This window comes from Bombyx mori, chromosome 3, assembly GCF_030269925.1.
Source record: "Bombyx mori chromosome 3, ASM3026992v2".
In the NCBI taxonomy this organism is placed as follows: domain Eukaryota; kingdom Metazoa; phylum Arthropoda; class Insecta; order Lepidoptera; family Bombycidae; genus Bombyx; species Bombyx mori.
The window spans coordinates 471,763-492,957 of NC_085109.1; the positions used below are offsets into that span (position 1 = coordinate 471,763).

Below are 21,195 nucleotides of genomic sequence, written 5' to 3' on the forward strand. Positions count from 1 at the left end.
GTACTGAGTTCGATCGTGATTAAAAATTAGTTTTCATGTTACGCTACTTCGCGTCAGCAGTCGCTACCGCATTTACGTTGTAGATGGCTATGGGCTTCAGTCATCACTGCTGCACCCAGGTGGGCTGCGAGCTTGTTTGATTTGTTTTTTAATCTCTTTCACATCACTGTATATCTTTTTCCGGCTTTATTATATATTATCAACTTACGGCTTGTGATCCGTTACTCATATTGCGTTGGATAGTAAGTGGATTCGGTTGACCTACTGCTGTATGTTGTCCTGTGGAATCCTACAGTTCAATCATCCGTTACTCTGCTATGTCAACCCACGGTCTTTCTAGGATTTGGTTAATCTACGATCATGGCATATTTTGAAAACTTTTTTTTTATTGCCCTTGAAGGCAGACGGGCATGCGGCCCACCTGATGGTGAGTGGTTACCGTCGCCCATGGACTTCAGCAATGCCAGGGGCAGAGCCAAGCCGCTACCTACCGTGAGACAAGATCATCAAGACCATTCATTCCTAAGTGGCATGTATCGGTTCTACTTTTTGATGATTTCAATACTCCATTTTGTAGGGTTGTAGAAAAAACATCAATTATTACGTAAGTATTCCATAAATTCGCTGACTAAAAGGAATATGAGTGGCACACGACAGAACTGTGAGATTAAACGACACTTCGGTATTAACACGACAATATTTTTACAAGTGGCTTAGATTAAACATCACTAGTACTATTCTAGTAGTATTTTTGTATTAAGTAAAATAAAACAATGTACATATTGCCTTTATAAATGAACGTAACGTAAATTCTACATTTTTTTTTATAAAATTCAATGAGATTACAGAGATTTACTGGTGGTAGGACCTCTTGTGAGTCCGCACGGGTAGGTACCACCGCCCTGCCTATTTCTGCCGTGAAGCAATAATTCGTTTCGGTTTGAAGGGTGGGGTAGTCGTTGTAACTATACTGAGACCTTAGAACTTATATCTCAAGATGGGTGGCGCATTTACGTTGTAGATGTCTATGGGGTCCAGTAACCACTTAACACCAGGTGGGCTGTGAGCTCGTCCACCCATCTAAGCAATAAAAATATACATAAAAAATACAAATAAAGTTTTAATGGTTCATGTGGTCATTTATATTTGACGCGCTCTTACAAAACTCACTTGTCTAAATTGCAACTAGATCCATGTATTGTACCAGAGCGAGTGGCTGACGCTGTGTAAACAAGTCTACGCGGCCCGGCGGATGGCAACAATAATTCAATCACGGTTGACTAAACAGACAAGTCATTACCACTGGCCGACGCGCCTCTGTCAGCTATCAACAACTTTGAAGGTAAATTATACGAGATAATAACTAAAATATGGCAACTTTTACCTTTTAATTACGTAGGTACCAGATAATGAAATGCATTACTTAATAAAATCATATCCACAACATTTCATAATGTTTACGTAATAATAACTATAATTACTGGCGGTAAAACGTGCTGTGAATACGTACGGGTAAGTATTAACACCTAATTTGAAGTATGGGACAACAACTTGACTATATCATTGATACTTCCACCCTATAACTACCTATCAACCTATTCCACGCAGAACCTTCATAAGCACGAACTTTAGTAATGAAGAGAAACGTCCGGGAAAATCAAAAATGAAAGTCCCGACACACAGATTAACAAAGCAGCGCCTAGTCAAAGTCCCCGGGACTCAGGATGCGGAAGCTTGCAACCTACATAAGAAACACTTGCTGCATTGTAAACTAGGACTGACGCAAGATTCTTCGAATCTTTTTAATTGCCTTTATAGGCAGACGAGCATACGGCCCACCTGATAGTAAGTGGTCACCGTCGCTCATGGACATCAGCAATGCCAGATGCAAAGCCAAGCGGCTGCCTACCGTTTAATACTTTTTACAAGCCTCGTTTGAAGAAGGACATGTCATAGCGCTCGGAAAACACCGTGGAGGGGAGCTCATTCCAAAGCCGGATGGTACGTGGCAAAAAATATCTCTGGAAACGCACTGTCGAAGTCCAAAGTATTTTATTTTCTTTTTTTATGCCTACTTATGCCTGTAACTTCAAGGGGTCATACGATCTTCGCCGAGCACGCTAATTTTCTTATTTACAAACGTATTCTTTGTAGTCACATGTTCAAATATTCATCCCCAGTTTGTAAAATGTATTGGTAAAACACGAATACGCGAACAAAGGCACTCTCTCATCTACACGTTGGTATTGTAATTCGTTTGAACGCGAAAACCCTTTAAGTTTGACTGATGTGGTGGTGGAGTGGTAGTAAATACTCTGTTTTTTTTTGCCCCTGTAGGCAGACGAGCATACGGCCTACCTGATGGTGAGTGGTTACCGTCGCCCATGGACTTCAGCAATGCCAGGGGCAGAGCCAAGCCGCTGCCTACCGCTTAATACTCTCCACAAGCCTCTTTTAAAGAAGGACATGTCATAGCGCTCAGGAAACTCCGTGGAGGGCAGCTAATTCCATAGCCGGATGGTACGTGGCAAAAAAGACCTCTGGAAACGCACTGTCGATGACTGCTTTTTTTTCCCCTACCTATGCTGATAGCCTTGAGAGGCTATTTCAGCTTCGCCCTAACGTTTGCAGGTGAGCTCGCGGTGCTCAACCGGAGAGTTGCTAACACTGACCCTAGCAAGAGCAGTGCTTCGCAGAATCTACCACCGGATCGGAAACGCGACCCACTGAGAAGATCCGGCGAGAAACTCAGTGGGCTGTGTCTGTGGGTTAGTTCGCTCGTCCAGCCCTTCGTCGCAAGCGACGGGTTCGACGAGGACGGTGACCGGTGCTTGTGGTCCCTAAAAGCAATATGACCGCAGTGGCTCCAGATAGTATGGATGAACTCTACTCCGGTGGCGGGCGGTGCGATGGTAAAAATGGACGGTCAGTGTGATATAACTCATGAATATAGCAGTTTGCCTGTTCTTGGAATCCGAAGCATGCAATCACAGCATCTATCCGTGTTACGTATTGCAACAATAATCGATTGAGTAGAAACACGGTTCATTAAAAACAATTCAGTCGATAATTAGATCCAATCGTTGCCGGTGACGTCATTGAAGGCACGAGCCGCTGACGTCACAGCTCTATAAATAAAAACATACACAGTAAGCGTGTTGTACGTGAGCCGATAATAAAGTAGAGACGACTCGCCATACTGTATTTTTTTTATTGCTTAGAAGGGTGGACGAGCTCACAGCCCACCTGGTGTTAAGTGGTTACTGGAACCCATAGACATCTACAACGTAAATGCCATCCACCTTGAGATATAAGTTCTAAGGTCTCACTATAGTTACAACGGTTGCCCCACCCTTCAAACCGAAACGCATTACTGCTTCACGGCATAAATAGGCAAGGTGGTGGAACCTACCCGTCCGGACTCACAAGAGATCCTACCACCAGTACTCGACTGTACAGGATTAATACTCAAACACAGAATTAATTACGTAACAGAGACAACCACTCTTATTTCTGCCGCCAAGTAGGATAGCGTTCCGATTTAAAGGGTGGCCATTATACTATACAATTGAGATTTAGACCTCGTCTTAGAGTGTGTAGCAGAATATATGTTGTTAATGTCTATCGGCTCCGGTAACCACTTAACATCGGATAGGCTGTGAGTTGATTCACACGCCGATTCAATAAATAAAATATTTGTATTAAAATCTCACGGTTCTACCTGGACTTGAAACCCTAAGAATGACAAAAACACAAAAATTATTATATATCTTATTAAAATATAATATTAGGTAATAGTGTGCGTTATTTAAATCACTGTGAAAGCGAAAAGACAGACTTGGGCATTGGCAGACTTCTCGACTTAACGCAATCATAATAGTCAATCGGGATGGTCATTTAACTACACTGCCAATATCATAGCCCGTAGAATTCAGGCAACCGATACAGAACAGATCAAACTGAGAAATGAGTTAGAAATTCATTACATGCTAATGTTTGTCTGAAATATTCCAAATTTGTCAAGTTAGGTGTCATCGACACTAAACAATGTGAACCGTTATGTTGGCGAATCGATGATGGACGCGAACCATGATTAGACGATATTTCTTGAAGATTTAGATTACGTTGCTATATCTTGTCTGCCAAAACGTAACTTTAAGAATTTTAGTCGGTTAATCTATTGAACATAGGTGTACATGCGTGGACTATAGCGAGTTAGAATTAATTAAATACGCGTTATTAATGTTGATGATTAGTTGTTATTAAAAAAAACCCGTCCCAGATACAAACCATAATCGGACAAGTACCAGTACTAATTATTAATTCAAAAAACGGAAGCTTCAAATATATTATTGAATGTTTAAAAATTGCGTACTTTATATCTAGAAAGCTACGTATCTCATTACAGTTTCTCTGTCAACACAAAGCGGTACAGCCTCTGAGTTGTTATAGTTATCACACGGTCGTGTCAGACAGACATGTGAATCACAAATCATGTATTATTGTTTCGCGGTCGGGTCAGAGCGGTGATAGTTCAAGTCACGATTTGACTGTTTAGCGCAGTCGAACGTTTGCTTTTAAAGTTTTATTGGCGTACAGACAGAGAAGGCTTATGACCCACTTGGCGTCATTAGCTGTCGTCTTTATGAAACTGGAAGGAAGGAAATGGCAACCTATAGAGACTCGTTATATGCTTCTATATGGTGTAGGAACCAAGGGAGATTTTGATAGAAATACGCCCAAAACACGTCATTACGGATCCTCCCGATGTATTAACGTTGCTTTTAGGTATCACAAGCATCGGCCACCGTCCTCGAATAACCCATAGACAGCCCACTGAGTTTCTCGCCGGATCTTCTCAGTGGGTCGCGTTTCCGATCCGGTGGTAGATTCTGCGAAGCACTGCCCTTGCTAGGGTCAGTGTTAGCATCACTCCGGTTTGAGCCCCGTGAGCTCACCTACTAGTTAAGGTTACGCTGAAATAGCCTCTCAAGGCTATCAGCTTAGGTAGGAAAAAAATTAATAAATATATAGAAATACTAGCTGACCCGGCAAACGTTGTGTTGCCTTAAATAAGATTGCTAGGGAAATTCTACTGTAGAAAAAAAAACCTCATTTAACCACATAATACTTCATTATAAACAAAAAAAAATATCCAAAAAATTAATATTAAAAATAAATGTTTGGGGTGGACGGACACCCTTTTCACTTAGGTATGAAAAATAGATAGTAGCCGATTCTCAGACCTACTGAACATACTATTGATACACAAATAAACCAAAAAAACATAGCTGAATAATGTATAGTATTGTATAGCTCTCAAATATAATAATATTAAGTGTATAATCTATGATGTATAGTGAGTAAGTAAGACAGGGACTTTTTGGCGGGAACGCGAGGAGTGAAGTTGTGTGATGTGTTTTATTTTGTATATTTAGAGTTTCTTCGGGTTGAAATGTGTAATAATGGTGGTTTATTAACTGTTTAATATCTGTGAAAGTGCACAAATGTGGGAAAATGAAACAAAGCCGCTGGACGTAACTTCTCGGGATCCTCCAAAAAGTCCACTCAAAAAAAGTAAATGACCACAATTTTCTGAGATTATATTTCATCTCATTTCATTTCATTTAATTTCATCCTAGTTGATTAATGTCTCAAATTAATCATCTTCATATCATTTCACTTCATAATATCATTTTTCATAAAAATATGAATATAAATTAAAATAAGACATGACTTAAAGGTCTCAGTTACCAGGTCATAAAATCCCATAAAAAAAAGTAAGACAGGAGACCGGCTTTGTCCTCATCCCTACTACGTGATGTTTGCTGGATGAGTGGTGGCATTAGACGGGGATAGCTGATCGATTGATAGTTGATCATTAGTCAACCGGCGAGGGCGGGAGATCAAATTCAATTTAAAAAAAATTATAATTAAAGGAACTTGAAATTATAAACTCTGAATAAGAATTTGTCGTACTACAATTATAATATTTGATTGCCATCTTGCAACCTTATTGCGGATCTGTGCATAGAATAAAAAAAATATTAATCGGGATAGAAAAATAGGGGTTGATCGTATAAGAGTGAAAATTGAGAGTAATACGATTTTTTTATTTTAAGTCATGACAAAACAAAATAAAAAACTTGCCAAAAAAATTAAAGTTTATAATTAACAAATAAAAAATAGGGGTTGATCATAGAGGGATGAAAAATTGAGAGTAACATCCAATTTTTTATTTTAATTCATGACAAAATAAAAATAAAAATGAAAATCTTGCCAAAAAAATTAAAGTTTATAATTAACAAATAAAAAATAGGGGTTGATCGTAGAGGGGTGAAAATTTCAGAGTAATATGAATTTTTTTATTCTACGTCATGACAAAATAAAAACAAAATTCTCGCAAAAAATTTAAAAGTTTTTAATTAGCAAATAAAAAATAAGGGTTGATCGTAGAGGGGTGAAAATTTAGGGTTGTATGTATTTTTTTATGTTGTATCATAAAAAAATAGAAATAAAAAATTTTGTCTAAAAAATTAAAAAAAATATTTAGGGGTGGACTACCCCTAACATTTAGGGGGATGAAAAATAAATGTTGGCCGATTCTCATAGATACCGGATAAGCACAAAAAATTTCATCAAAATCGGTCAAGCCGTTTCGGAGGAGTATGGCAACGAAAACTGTGACACGAGAATTTTATATATTAGATAAGTTCAGGATACTTCGGAATGAAGTTACGATAAGCAGTGGCTAGACTCTGCGCTCCTGGTATTCGTGATCAAGTGAGGCGTCTGCCTTCTGCCTATAATGTTTTTTTTTATCCTACCTAAGCTGATAGCCTTGAGAGGCTATTTCAGCGTAACTAGTAGGTGAGCTCACGGGGCTCAAACTGGAGTGATGCTAACACTGACCCTAGCAAGAGCAGTGCTTCGCAGAATCTACCACCGGATCAGCAACGCGACCCACTGAGAAGATCCGACGAGAAACTCAGTGGGCTGTGTCTATGAGGGCTATGATAATGAAAAGGTCTGGAATCGCATATTTGAATCTTCTATTATAATTAACAGCCAAACACACAATAAGATCCTCTAGCGTCAGATAAATCAACTAACACTATCATTAAATGTATTAAATTTAATATATTCAACACGTAAGAGATAAAAAATTCATCAATAATTCATATTAATTAAATCATTGTCAAAAATTATCACTAAAATGCGACACCCACGCTACTCTATACCTGGTGGGTGCTATTTTAGCATAATAATATCTTAAGTGATTTAACACTCTATCGCTGTGGCAAAATTTATTAGTTTGCCACAGCGTGTGTGAGATTCCGCAGATCAGACCTGTGGGCGAAATTCCTAGATCGAGTAACCACATACGAATCGACATAGGCTGACTTTCCTAAATACGCAAGTCGTAGAAATTTGTTAGGATTTACTTTAAAATACTGCCGTTCTTCATAAGACGTGACGACACACACGTAATCTATACTAATATATAAATCTACAGTGGTTTTTACGGATGTTCCGATATAACTACTGAACCATGCATTCGATTGAATTGAAATTTGGTATACATATAGAAAATACATGTACTTAATGGATAGGCTAATATTTATATGAGTGTTAGACTCTCTACACCAGTTGCGGGGTCGTTAATGATGAGAATGTTTGTGGGGGTGAGAAATGATAATGTTAATTTTAAATGCCCAGCAAAGCGGTCGGGTATAGCTAGTAAATTTATATAATTCATATTATGATGTATGTAATGTAGCTTTATTTCACAATCATAACGCGATTCATTCAATAACCTAGTAGAATCTAGGTATATTGTTTGTTTTTAACTTTTTTACCCAAATGAAAAGTGTAAATTCGTGGTTCGTTGTTTTTTATTGAAGTGAAACGACCGCAAGTCTTCTGTACTGTGTGATCGCAACATTACTGAGTAACACATCCTGCGTTAAGTTATTTTAAAAACAATAACCGGAAGGCATAATTTATACAAAATTCATTAACCGCTTGTTGTGATGGCGAATACGAAAATAAATTGTAAATTTATCATCACTATTTCCTCAGCGACTTGTCATCCGTGACTACGAAAATATCGTAGTAAAGGCGACGATAAAAACTTTGACGATTAATTACGCCAGAATAACGGAATAAGAAAAAACCCTTAAAATATTGTTACGCGCTGGGGTTTGGGATAAATAAAAATTCTACCGAATTACAAGTTACCACCGTATTAGCACTTACATTTAAAACACTTCACAAACACTTTAAAATTCTCAATTCGCTTGTTCCGCTTCGCTTCAGGTGATCCGTTCGCTGTTTCGCTTCGAGTAGTTCCGATTACTGACTTCGTGTCATCTCTGCAACGCTTTTATAGTCGAGACGAAATTCCCAGAATTATCGAGAATATTCCACAAAAGTCGCGTATTGTGTTTCCGCTAACTGACAATAGATGGCGTTGTACTTCTCGAACGTTTTAGATGCTACTAGATCCTTCGATATTCGTTCGACTATTCGGCGATAGATGGCGTTACTTAAGAGTAACAATGCTTAGTTCCTACTTGAAGCATACCTGGAATACTCTATTCGGAATTTTGTAACTACACTGTCCTAGCCGGTGAATACTTCCCACTGCTTAACCCTTTGACTGCCATGTAGGTGACCGGTGCCCTACGCGGCGCACTAAAGTAATTATGTCGATTTCTTTTTTCAAACTTCTTACTAAGGCGCCAGAATATCTAGTAGGCTCTGGGAAAGACGAATCCGAAGATACTGAGACTAAAACAAATTCCTAAGGGACTAAAACGTACATTAAAAACAAAGGAAGAAATGCAAAGTTCGACAATCCAACAGAAATCGACATAGTTATTTAATACTTTATTGCGCTACATAGGGCACTTACAGTCAAAGGGTCAATACTGGCGCGAAATAATCATCAACCTAAAGACAGGCAGCTTGTGCGATTGAAATTGATCTCTCATGATTTATTGCAGAATTCACGCTGTATTTAGGGTTCCCACTAAATATCTAGCACTAGGTGGACCGGAAAATCCGTCTACCTATCAAAGCTTAAGAATCTTAAAGACTTAAGCTATGGAACTCGCGATATCAGACACTTGTATGAGCAATAACGCAATATGCAACACAATTCAGCCTTCGTTTATTCATTATTCATTTTTATTGTTCAAATGGACAGGTGACTATTTATAATTAATATAATTTTTTGATATAATTATATAGTTTGCTTAATGCAATAACAATGAACAATTACAGTAATTAATAACAATAATCTATAACAAAATCATTTTGAAGTCGTCGTGGCCTAAAGGGTAAGACATCTGGTGCATTCGTGTTGAGCGATGCACCGGTGTTCGAATCTCCAGCGGGTACCAATTTTTCTAATGAAATACGTACTCAACAGATGTTCACAATTGATTTCCACGGTGAAGGAATAACATCGTGTAATAAAAATCAAACCCGCAAAATTATAATTTGCGTAATTACTGGTGATAGGACCTCTTGTGAGTCCGCACGGGTTGGTACTACCGTCCTGGCTATTTCTGCCGTGAAGCAGTAATGCGTTTCGGTTTGCAGGGTGGGGCGGCCGTTGTAACTATACTGAGATCTTACTTGAACTTATATCTCAAGGTGGATGGCGCATTTATGTTGTAGATGTATGTCTATGGGCTCCAGTAACCACATAACACCAGGTGGGCTGTGAGCTCGTCCACCCATCTAAGCAATAAAAAAAAACACCTCAGGCACTCCACCAAATATTATTTGTAATTTTAAATTTTCATTTAATGCGAATTAGCGGGTGTAAGACTCATTTTAAAACGAAATTAAACTGGGTCTTATTAGTACCTGACCACGAGAACTGTTTGCAGGCTTAATGTAACAGTAGCCGGAGTTTAAATGGAAATATGCACCTTAACATTACCAAAAAACAACCACACATTTGCTAATCTAAGCACAAACACCTCTCGTACTTGCTAGACAAGTTCATATCTCGTGTATCCACAATCTAAAGCAAACATATCCCCGGGAGCTGTAAAGTTTCATTTTATACTTCTAGATTTTGTACCTTTTACATTATGGAGTTATTAATATATTATTGATTATTAATATATCGGTTTACGAATGACACAGATCGTATAATGGATTCTAGTGTTTAAGCTGTGTTGTACTCAAATTTTCGTGTATCATTAAAGTTTACCTAATCGGTTTTCTTTTTCGTGATCTAGCATTAATGAGTATAGTATATCTTATACTACCAATGACCCAGCTATAGTTAACAGTGTCCCAACTGCTCTCAACTCCTTTTTTTTCGGTCCGGAGCCGAACCTCCTACCGGAGACCCCCTAGGGGGCGCCCGGTGTATGTGGGACTGGTCCGCGACTGCGAAACCGCGGGCCCAAGGATGTTTTCGGGGCTCTATTCACTAAACGACTCCCCTGCCCTCTTCGTCCAAGCGTCCGACCCCTCCGAGGTCAGAATCCGGATGAGGTAAGGGGGTTACCGCGGTCAACACCACAACCAGACCGCGCAGCTCATCCTAAGAATTCCGCTCAAGTTGTTTTATAAATCTCAAGCTTTTCAGCCAGACATACTATAAGTATTTTGCGGGTTCAATGTTGGTCGCGTTGTTTTTCCGAAAATCAACGACACAAAAGCAAAATCAAGGCAAGTCAAGTGTATTGAAACTGTATCCGCAATTCCTTGACTAACTCGGTGGTGCAGTAATTAGCATCCCTGACTGTTGTACAGAGGGTCGTGTGTTCGATTCCCACTTCAGGCAAACATCGTGTGATGAAGAGTTTCGTTTGCTCTTTGTCTGGGCGTTTATTGTCAACTTATGTATATATTACACATATATAGGTATGTATGTCAGTCTCTGGTACTCAAAACACGGAGTCTTATTTTGGGACTAGATGACCATGCGTGATTTTTTTCTGAATTATTTTATTGTAATTTTTATTGTTATTCCTGAAAGTCTGAGAAAACACTGAGTCAAAGTGTAATTTTCATTTGAGAGGGCCCCACTCATTACAGGGAAGCGACAGTCGGCGCGATGCCACGGCTAGCGTAACGAATGGCCCGGTGTCGCATTTGCACAGCTGTTAACGCGCCTTTACTAATATTGTGACGTCATATTTATCTAATAGGGTTTCCACCGGTTCCCTTGGCACATTTCTTCTTCTCCTCGCTTCGGTTTCTTCAATACAATGAGGGTCGTGACCACTTCCTCGCAACAAAAGTTAGTTCCGGATCATTGCGCGCCATTTGCCCGCCCTGTTATATCTGAGGAACTGTCCGAGTGTAGAGCATCGTGAACTGTGATGTCGAGGATAGTGCGGATCTGGTCAGTCCAACGTGTCGGGCCTCTACTTCGTGAACTTCTTCCGTCCAGCTTCCCAGTCACCATTAGCTTCTCCAAGTTGCCGTCATCTTTAACTTAACTGATTGTAAAAGACATGCGAATGGCCTCCAACTATTAGACACTTACTTGTAAATAAATACAAGTTACATTATCTAAAAGGTTCGAAGCTTTACAAATTATAATAATAGTGTTTTCTCTCGGGTCTTCGCAAACCGTAGATATAAATTAAACTTCTTTTACGGTTTACTTTTGCGTGTTTTATTATTAAAGAGTTACCACCGTCCACCTTACTCGTCCGCAACCACCGTAACTGTAAATTATTTTCCGAAACGTCAGTGATAATATAATGACAAGAACAAAGAGAGACCTAACCGTAAAATCAGTTTTATTTATAGAAAATATACTTGTGGTAGTATATGAGGAAGGAAAGATCTTACAAGAGCAGGTGATGTTGCTCGGTAGACCGACGGTCCAAATGTTATGATTCGGAATTTGTAGATATGCAAGCTTATCTTGAAAATGTCGTAAGCGAGATTCAGGCATCTATATTTGACAGATGCCTGAATCTCGCTTACAACATTTTGCGTTGAATGATGGCTACCCCTCACAGTCTGTTTGGCTGTTTATCAGACGAAACGAGAATGCGTCTTCTGCTTCCTGGCACTGAAGTGGGAGGCCTAGTTTGGACAGGTGAATAATGTGCATAAAGTGTGTATTGGCAGCCCTACGGCCGCGCACAGTGGTCGCGAGGACACGACCGCGTGCTGTTACGCAATACGGCGCATGTAAATACGCATACGAGATAAGCGGACGTATTCAGGTTGCATACCCGCGTGATGTAAACGCAGCGTACATATCGTACCTGTGAAATTGCAGCTACTAATTTACATTACATTTCTAGTTTCATGCAATTAAAACCGGAGTAGCAAAAGGCCTATACATTGCAAAACTATCGAACACCCCCCCCTGCGGTTTGAAGAAACATCGTTCTGTTGTTTCCAGGTAATCGAATCCGGTAAATACCACACGGGACTCTTCCGCCCATCTATAGGAACTAGAGGTCCCGTAGTAGTCGAAATTCGACTATAATTAATTGGAATTGTAAGTATGTACACTATTATGTACTGTATTTTCAACGCCAAGACTATAACACTATAGAAAAATATTAATAAAGACAAACAATATTTAAATCTATGGTCAAATTGAGAATAAAACGTCAAGAACAAAAGTTTGACAATAAATAAATAGTACCTACCTATGCATGCGTGTGTGTGTCAAATACATGGTAGTGTGTGTAATGTTTTCTTTATTGATTTAATGTATCTTTTACGCATTATTTTAAAAAAATATTAAGATTGTGCACTTCTTTTCTATATTCTCTATAAGTGTGGAAAATTTCATACTCCTCCGTCCGCGTAATTTTCGTAAAAAGGGATACAAAGTTTTTGCTTCACGTATTAATATATAGATGAGAAATAAAAAGCCGTTTCAAAATGAACTCACATGAGGTCTCATCCAAACAACGTTCGAGGAGAACTTCTTGTCGCCCAGAGAGGTGCTGGTCGCGGGGAACTCGGGGTCCTCCCACAGGCCCTCGCCAAGGACCCGCCCTGAACCCTCAGAGCCGCTCCAGTACCTGCTACGCGTTACATGATTATCACCATAAACATATATCATTTTTCCTAACTATTGTAAAATTCGGATAACATTAACCAGGCTTAAACACGGCTCTATTAAGAAATGATAAGTCTACTGGATGTAGGGCTGCTGGTGTCCATAAGCTACCACGAATTGAGCCAAGAGGTCGAAATCTCAATTGCATTAAAAAACTGCAATGCTTAATTGCTTCGTGGTAGAAATAATCAGGAATCTTGTAACAATCCGTACGGGCTTACAAAGCACCATCACGAAGCCTCTAGTGGTCTACAACGATCCATCAGCGAGGCACTCGATGATAAGAACTTATTGAATGTACAGGTGCGGCCGATCAAAAGAAAAGTGCTGTGTCATACCGCACACAATCAATCTGTGTTTATTTTACAGAAGGATTACATTTTCATTCATATTTTTATATCTGACTAGCTGACGCGGCAGACTTCGCAGTGCCTCAATCGATAAATAAAAGTCCTAAACTTTTGTATAAAATAAACTTACAACAAACAAAAGGAATCCGCCCGACGGGGGACTCATCAAAGGAAAATTTTTTATTTAATTCCGAGCATTTTCATATTTATCTACGTTTTAAACCTTCTCTGGACATATAATTTAAGACCAAGATTAGCCATATCGGTTCAGCCGTTCTCGTGTTTTAGCGAGACTAACGAACAGCAATTCATTTTTATATATAGAGATTCACCAAAAATTTTGTTTAATAGAGAGCGGTGATTTGATTACGAAGTGTTAGAATTCCAATGATTTTATCAAATTTGTTTCTCTCCAATTTTGTTGTCTGTATCTCTAAAATCTGAGCCACAATTCTGTTTATTTCTGAAACGAACTACGCACGTGATGGGAGTTGACAAACAGGGACACCTGCTAAACGGAATATATCAGACTTGGATGTCTCGAAGTCGATAGCGTCTACGGCAGGGGTGGGCAAAAGCCGGCCCGCGGGCCGGATCCGGCCCTTTTGCTAATTTTATCCGGCCCGTTGAAAAATTCCGCACATAAATTTTTTTAAACTCTTTTATGAGATTTTGTTGACATCAGCATTAAAAAAGCATATGCGGTAAAAAAGCATATGCGGTATAGTCCTCCGGCCCGGGAGACATTTTGAAAATTTCATTTTGGCCCGCGCTTTAAAGTATTTGCCCACCCCTGGTCTACGGCAATAAAATCGCAACCCTTCTGTTAAGTTTGCTGCTGTGGCCGACCACAGTGTGCTATGGGAAGGCAGTGTAATGCACCATAATTAAATAATTGACGACGTGTGGGAGCCATGACGCTGCGATGAGGATACATGTTATGACGGAATTAGAGTGTACGAGAAAACTGTACGCCATTAATGTGAGAAGATTGTGGTCTAGATCGCGGTTTGGTAGTACAATTACACGAGGCATAATATAAAGTTTGGTTTCGGATGGTATCGTCACAAGAACCGAGATTAGAAGTTCTATTACAGATACAGTTATGGTGGCTGCACATAGAAAACATTTCGAGACGCCGGAAATCTACTACTACCAGTCACCAGTAAAGTTTTTAGTTACTTTTTTTAAGTTTTTACTGGTGGTAGGACCTCTTGTAAGTCCGCACGGGTAGGTACCACCACCCCGCTTATTTCTGCCGTGAAGCAGTAATGCGTTTCGGTTTGAAGAGTGGGGTAGCCGTTGTAACTATACTGAGACCTTAGAACTTATATCTCAAGGTGGGTAGCGCATTTACATTGTCTATGGGCTCCAGTAACCATTTAACACCAGGTGGGCTGTAAGCTCGTCCACCCATCTAAGCAATAAAAAAAAAAAAGAGTGTCGAGCATCAAAGAATATTGAGTACTGCTGAAGGAAAGGAGAGGATAGTAATAAAATCTTTACCTGGAGAGAGTCGAGTGGGGCTCCTCGCGGCGCCCGTTGACCGGTACGATGTTGTTGCTGATGCCATCTGTCAATAACGTCAAAGTTACAAAAAACAGCACACTCAATATATATAACGATTACAGATAGTGGGTTAAAGTAGCATGCTATTAATTGAGGTTGTCAGATAACGTTCCACTAATGCCGTGTTCTCCGTTTGTTCAGTAAGAGATACTGGTTGGTGACCCGGATCACTTCTGGTAAACTACTGCTACGTTCCTCAAGAACATCTAAAGAATCTAAACTCTTTGTTTATCTTCACTTTTCCAAATTAGGGAGTGCGTTTTTTAAGTCCGGGTGGATACCACAGTTCTCAATATTTCATATGTGATGCTTTATGCTTCCCAATTGGAAGTACATCTGTATTACCTTTTGTTAAGACTTCCACTTCAAAATGTTGAAGAGGTGGTCACATTTACATAATGGTGTTGTTACACCGGTAAGAGTAACGCTATCTATCGCCGAATAACCGAACGAATATCGAAGGATCTAGTAGCATCTAAACGCCATCTGTTGTCAGATAGCGGAAACACACAATACTCGACTTTTGTGGAATATTCTCGATAATTATAGGGATTTCGTCTCGACTATAAAAGCGTTGCAGAGATGGCACGCAGTCAGTAATGGAACTACTCGATATGAAATAGCGAACGGATCATCTGAAGCGAAGTGGAAGAAGTGAATTGAGAATTTTAAAGTGTTCGCTGAATGTTTTAAGTGTTCTAAGTGCAAATACAGTTTTAACTTGTACTTCGGTAGATTTTTTTATTTATCCAAGTATTATAAGTTCATTAGTTAATTCTGCAGTACCGATACCTTGCCCGGATCACGTGCGAATGTGTAAAGACCACAGATCAGATCACAAACTACTTTTGGCAAAACTAAATCGCGTGTTAATAAGTAACCAGTGTCGATTACGTAAATAAGTTAGAATCACCGAGCACATTGACCTTGGAAACACGAGACAGTACTCGTCTCATTACGTCACTCACATCTGTATTTCATATTTATAAAATGAAACCTAGAATCGAATAAATTGACTGAAACATTCAATGCATTATCTGGTTGTACAATGTACCTTTTTTTTTTTTTTTTTTCCTACCTAAGCTGGTGGCCTTGAGAGGTTATTCCAGCGTAACCTTAACTAGTAGGTGAGCTCACGGGGCTCAAACCTGACGACGTTGCTAACACGAACCCTAGCAAGAGCCGTGCTTCGCAGAATCTACCACCGGATCGGAAACGCGACCCACTGAGCAGATCCGGCGAAAAACTCAGTGGGCTGTGTCTGAGGATTAATTTACACGTCGAGCCCTTCGTCGCAAGCGACGGGTTCGACGAGAACGGTGACCGGTGCTTGAATACCTAGAAGCACCGTTAGTGGATCGGGAGGATCCGAGATGACGTGTTTGGGGCGACGTCGACTGCTTTCCATTCTGTTCGCAGGATCGGGAATGTAGTTACCGGCGGCCACGATAAGAGGGTTCTCGTGTCGTGCCGCTTTATCGAAGTGGCAATATACCTTTTTTTTTTTTTTTCGGGTAGAGGGCCGAACCTCCTTCGAGGTCCCCGCGCCTAGGAGACGCGCGGGGTATGTGAGACTTAACGATCTGCAGGTGTTGAGAGCAGATCGCGGGCCCAAGGATTTTAGGGCCCACCCACTAAACGACTCCCCTGCACTCTTACACCCGACGTCCGATCTCCGTCCGGGGTCAGAACCTGGACAGAGTAGGGGGGTTCCCGCGGTCAACACTACAACCAGACACGCGGCGCCACCCCGAGGACGCCCGACCGACGGGTCGTCGAGGCGATAGTCGACAACCAACGACGTCGGTCTCCGCGGTACGGCGGCCCTACCAGGCCGCCCGGGCGGTGCCGCTGGTGTTCCGGGATACCCCGCTGGGCCAGAACCAGCCTGCCAGGTCGGAACGCGATACACCGCCGACCGGGTTGCTCTTCAACAGTATGTTCGGCGACGACAGCGACGACGAAAATGCGGACCACATCGCAGTCCGCAGCCGCCGACGCGCCGTCCCGTCCTCCTGGTGCCAGCGCGCTAGAGTGACGGTAGCGTGCGGCACAGCCTCAACCCCCTTAGGTCGCCCCGTGACCATCACCGGGAGGAGACTGCCTCCTCATAGGGGCTGGAGCTGGACAAACGCCCTCCTCCGACCCCCGGCTCGACGGCGGCGGCACGGCGCCGAGAGGGAAGAAGAGCTCTCCCTCTCCCGTTCCGCCGCCTCCTTCTGCGAGATGGTGGACTCGCAGAAGTCGAGCATCGCCTGCCAGGACTCGTCGCTGCCGAGCATCGTAGCCACGACGGTCGGAAGCGACAAGTCCGGTCCTATTTTTGCAACGAGGACGCGGCGCTGCTCCGCGAAAGCGGTGCAGTACGCGAGCGTGTGCTCCGCCGTGTCCTCGTTGCAGCCACTGCAGTGGTGGCACTTCGGCGTCGGCTCCCTCCGGGCGACGAGGTGTAGGTAGCGACCGAAACAGCCGTGTCCCGTGAGCACCTGCGTCGCTCGGAAGGTGAGACGTCCTCGGTCGCGATTCACCCAGTCCGAGAGGACCGGGCGGATCGCCTCGACGGTCCGTCGCCCGTAGGCGGGGTCCGCCAGGCGGCGAGACCACGCCTCGAGCACGGCACGCCGAGATTGAAGCTTCCGCGCTCGAACTTCCGCCGCGCCGGGACGCGGCTCCCCCCTGGAGCGGAGATCGCATCGCCACGCGTAATCCGCAGCGAGCGCCTCCGCTTCCAGGTCCCAGGGAGGCGTCCCAGCTAGCACGCACGCCGCCTCGAACGAGACGGTACGGTATCCACGAACCGCCCTGACCGCAATCGCGCGTTGCGGACGTCGCAACGCCGCAACGTTGTCGCGGGTCAGGGCGTGGCACCACACGGGAGCCCCGTACAGTGCCATCGACCGCACCACCCCCGTGTAGAGGCGGCGCACCACCACGTCAGGCCCCCCGACGTTCGGCAACAGCCGACTCAGCGAGCCGGCGGCCGCCATCAGTCGGGGACCTAATCTTTCAAAGTGAGCGCGAAAGCTCCAACGACCGTCCAGTACGAGACCGAGGTACCGCAACCCGGTTGCCTCGATCTCGACGCGAACGCCTCCGATCACGAGGTGGGCCCCCTGAGGCGGCGCTCTCCGGGCCCCGTGAAACAACAGGGCCTGGGATTTATCAAGCGCCACCTCCAGACCCAACCGTCGGATCCTGCCGATGACGAAGGCCACCCCCGCGCAGGAAAGACGGGCAGACTCTCGCAAGTCCCTCCCCCGGGCCACGACCAAAGTGTCGTCCGCGTAGCAAACTACGCTCAGACCCGGGAGAGGAGTGCTTAGGGTGCCACGCAAGACCCAGTCGTAGCCGATGTTCCACAAGAGAGGGCCAAGGACCGACCCCTGTGGAACACCGCGCTGGACGGGGAAGCGGAGCACCGTCCCACCGTGCCCGGTGCACACGACCGACCTATCCTCGAGGTAGGACCCGAAAGTGGCAATATACCTGTGGCAAGTTTATTGTAACCTTATCTAGAGAAAATGCACTTATGCTTAGCATTTCATTGGATATTTGTTTCCAAAATGAATATATAGCTCCAAGAAGAGGGTAAATCAACTGAGCGTGAAGACTGTATCCAAAAGCTTGGGGATTTGATGCAACTCGCTTGTCGTCCAAACTATACTCAGTGCGGCTCACGGCACACAGCTCGATTGTTTTTAACGAATACATCACATCCACTGCTCACTGCGGTATTTCCTACCTATGCTGATAGCCTTGAGAGGCTATATCAGCTTCTCCTTGACGTGTAGGTGAGCTCACGAGGCTCAAAACCTGTCCCTGGTAACACTGGCCCTAGCAAGAGCAGTGCTTCGCAGAATCTACCACCGGATCGGAAACGCGACCCACTGAGAAGATCCGGCGGGAAACTCAGTGGGCTGTGTTTGTGGGTTAATTTACTCGTCGAGCCCTTCGTCGCAAACGACGGGTTCGACGAGGACGGCAACTGGTGCTTGTGGTACCTAAAAGCACCGTTAATGGATCGGGAGGATCCGTAATGACGTGTTTTGGGCGACGTCGACTGTTTACTATTTGGTCTACAGGATCGGGTATCACTGTGGGGCTCACTGCGCTATCTTTATGACTACTTTTGTATTTATTGGGTAACAGTGGTCCCTCTGCAATCGAAATTCGACTATAATTGTAATTATAAGTTTGAACATTATTATGACTCTATTGTCAAAGACTATACTTTTATGATCACAGATTTTGCCAAAGCTTCACTATAGAAAAATAATATTAAAGTCAAACAATATTAATCTATTCTCAATTTCACCACAGACTTTAAGCAACAACAAAAGTTTGACGATAAACAAAAGAATATGCGTGTGTGTGTGTGTGCGTGTGTGTGTGGTGTGCGTGTGCGTGAGTGCGTGTGTGTGTCAAATACATTATAGTGTTGTTAATATATTTTTTATTGATTTAATGTATTTTTTATGCATAATTTAAACAAAATTTAGTATTCTGCACTCTTTTTCTATATATACTCTCTCTAAGTGTGAGAAATTTTATAATCCTCAGTCCGCACAATATTCGTAAAAAGGGTTGTAAAGTTTTTGCTTCATGTATTACTACCTATACATATAGATTATAGTATTTTGTCCGTGACTGAATTTTGTCATAACTTTAGAAAATAAAGGTATAGTCGCATTTCAATTGATTTTTATCTTTATTTTGATCTTTATTGCTAACATTAAGATGAGTACGAGATCTCAGAATCTACTCAAGATAGACAGTAACAGAAATCACAGACACACATCGTGAACATCGCCATTCACTTTGAGGTTTGAGGTCGAAATCCACTGAAATAACGGCTACAATCCTTTAAACTGGAACACGTGGCTACAGAAACTTGTCTATGAATTCTACATAACCCTGAACATATATCTTTTCAGTCTTTCAGAATATGGTAAGGCAAGATCAAAGGTTCACGTGGCTTCCAACAGGATAGCTCGATCTTATTTCATTACCCATGAAAATTACTTTATGTAAATTTCTTCAAGATAATACAAGTGTCTAATTCTTCCAAAAGATACATTAAAGTGGAACGCTGTAAAGAATATCTAATATTAGCAAACAGTCACGCGCTCACAGCGGAACTGATTAGTATGCATTCGTTTCCTTACCTCCAGACCCTGTGCGGACTGAGTCTCGTAAAAGCGTGTAGATCGAATTATCGCCTGTAGCGGAAAAGTAAGTATCATTCTGTTTTTATTAGTATATACCTGCTGTTTATGACTTTTTTGTGTTATCTATACACGATCAGAGATCGATCATCGATTACCGGTCAAACTCGTCGATATGCAATCTAGCCCATAGACACAGCCCATTGGTTTCGCGCCGGATCTTCTCAGTGGGTGGCGATTGCGATCCGGTGGTAGATCATGCGAACTACAACTCTTGTCAAGGACAGTGTTAGCAAATACTCTCGGGTTAAATCCGTCTTTTTGTGCTAACGCAACAGCTCAAAACGAGCTCCATACTTACTCAATAGTTTACCCGAGGACATAAGACGTGAGAGCCTATACTTGCTAAATTTAAAAGTTTATCAAAAAACACTTGTTAAGTAAATACGTTGTAACCATTTACGTAAATTAATTGTATTAATATTACCTAATTTAATAATTTATAAGCTATGTTTATATAAAGCGAGCTACCTGCAGTCAAATTGCGTAAGCAGTTTTGCGGGACATAGTTTAAATGAAAGTGTAACTTTTTATGAATAAATATATTACATACATACATAGTAAAACAGAAAAACGCATAGAACCATCATCAGAAACGTTACAAGGAAATGTATACATGCAGCATGCAGCTTTTCTTGAAAATGTCGTAAGGGAGATTCAAGCATCTGACAAGTATCTTGCATTCTGTGGTGGTTACCGCCATACATTATATCCGACATAATAATCTCTAAATTTTATTGAAATTATACTTCTTTAGGCGCGTTATGAAAAATTGATGAGAGTGAAATTTTAATATGGGCGCGCACCGTGACACAAAATTAACAGAATGAAGTTGCCCACTAAATCGCTCATTACAATACGACCGACGTAACTTGGCGAGTCTGAATATAGCCGCAGGTGAACTTTCGCGCATGTACACTCGTAAAAAAAGTGTTCTTAGCATTCATTTTTTAGTTATATAAATGATAAACTTATTATTTAA

The 21,195-nt window shown here is 42.0% G+C and overlaps 1 protein-coding gene across 2 annotated transcripts in view; it reads right to left on the minus strand.

Annotated features, from left to right (window-relative positions):
- LOC101746514 (calpain-11) overlaps positions 1-21,195 on the minus strand; it is a 73,104-nt gene that overhangs the window by 41,478 nt on the left and 10,431 nt on the right. The window contains exons 3-4 of one of the 2 annotated variants that reach the window (XM_038018874.2): positions 14,926-14,992; positions 12,899-13,031 (exon numbers count right to left, since the gene is read on the minus strand). In XM_038018874.2, coding sequence (XP_037874802.1) covers positions 12,899-13,031; positions 14,926-14,992 — 200 coding nt within the window. Of the gene's footprint in view, positions 1-12,898; positions 13,035-14,925; positions 14,993-21,195 lie in introns of both variants that reach the window. The other variant, XM_038018873.2, reaches the window with a different exon arrangement.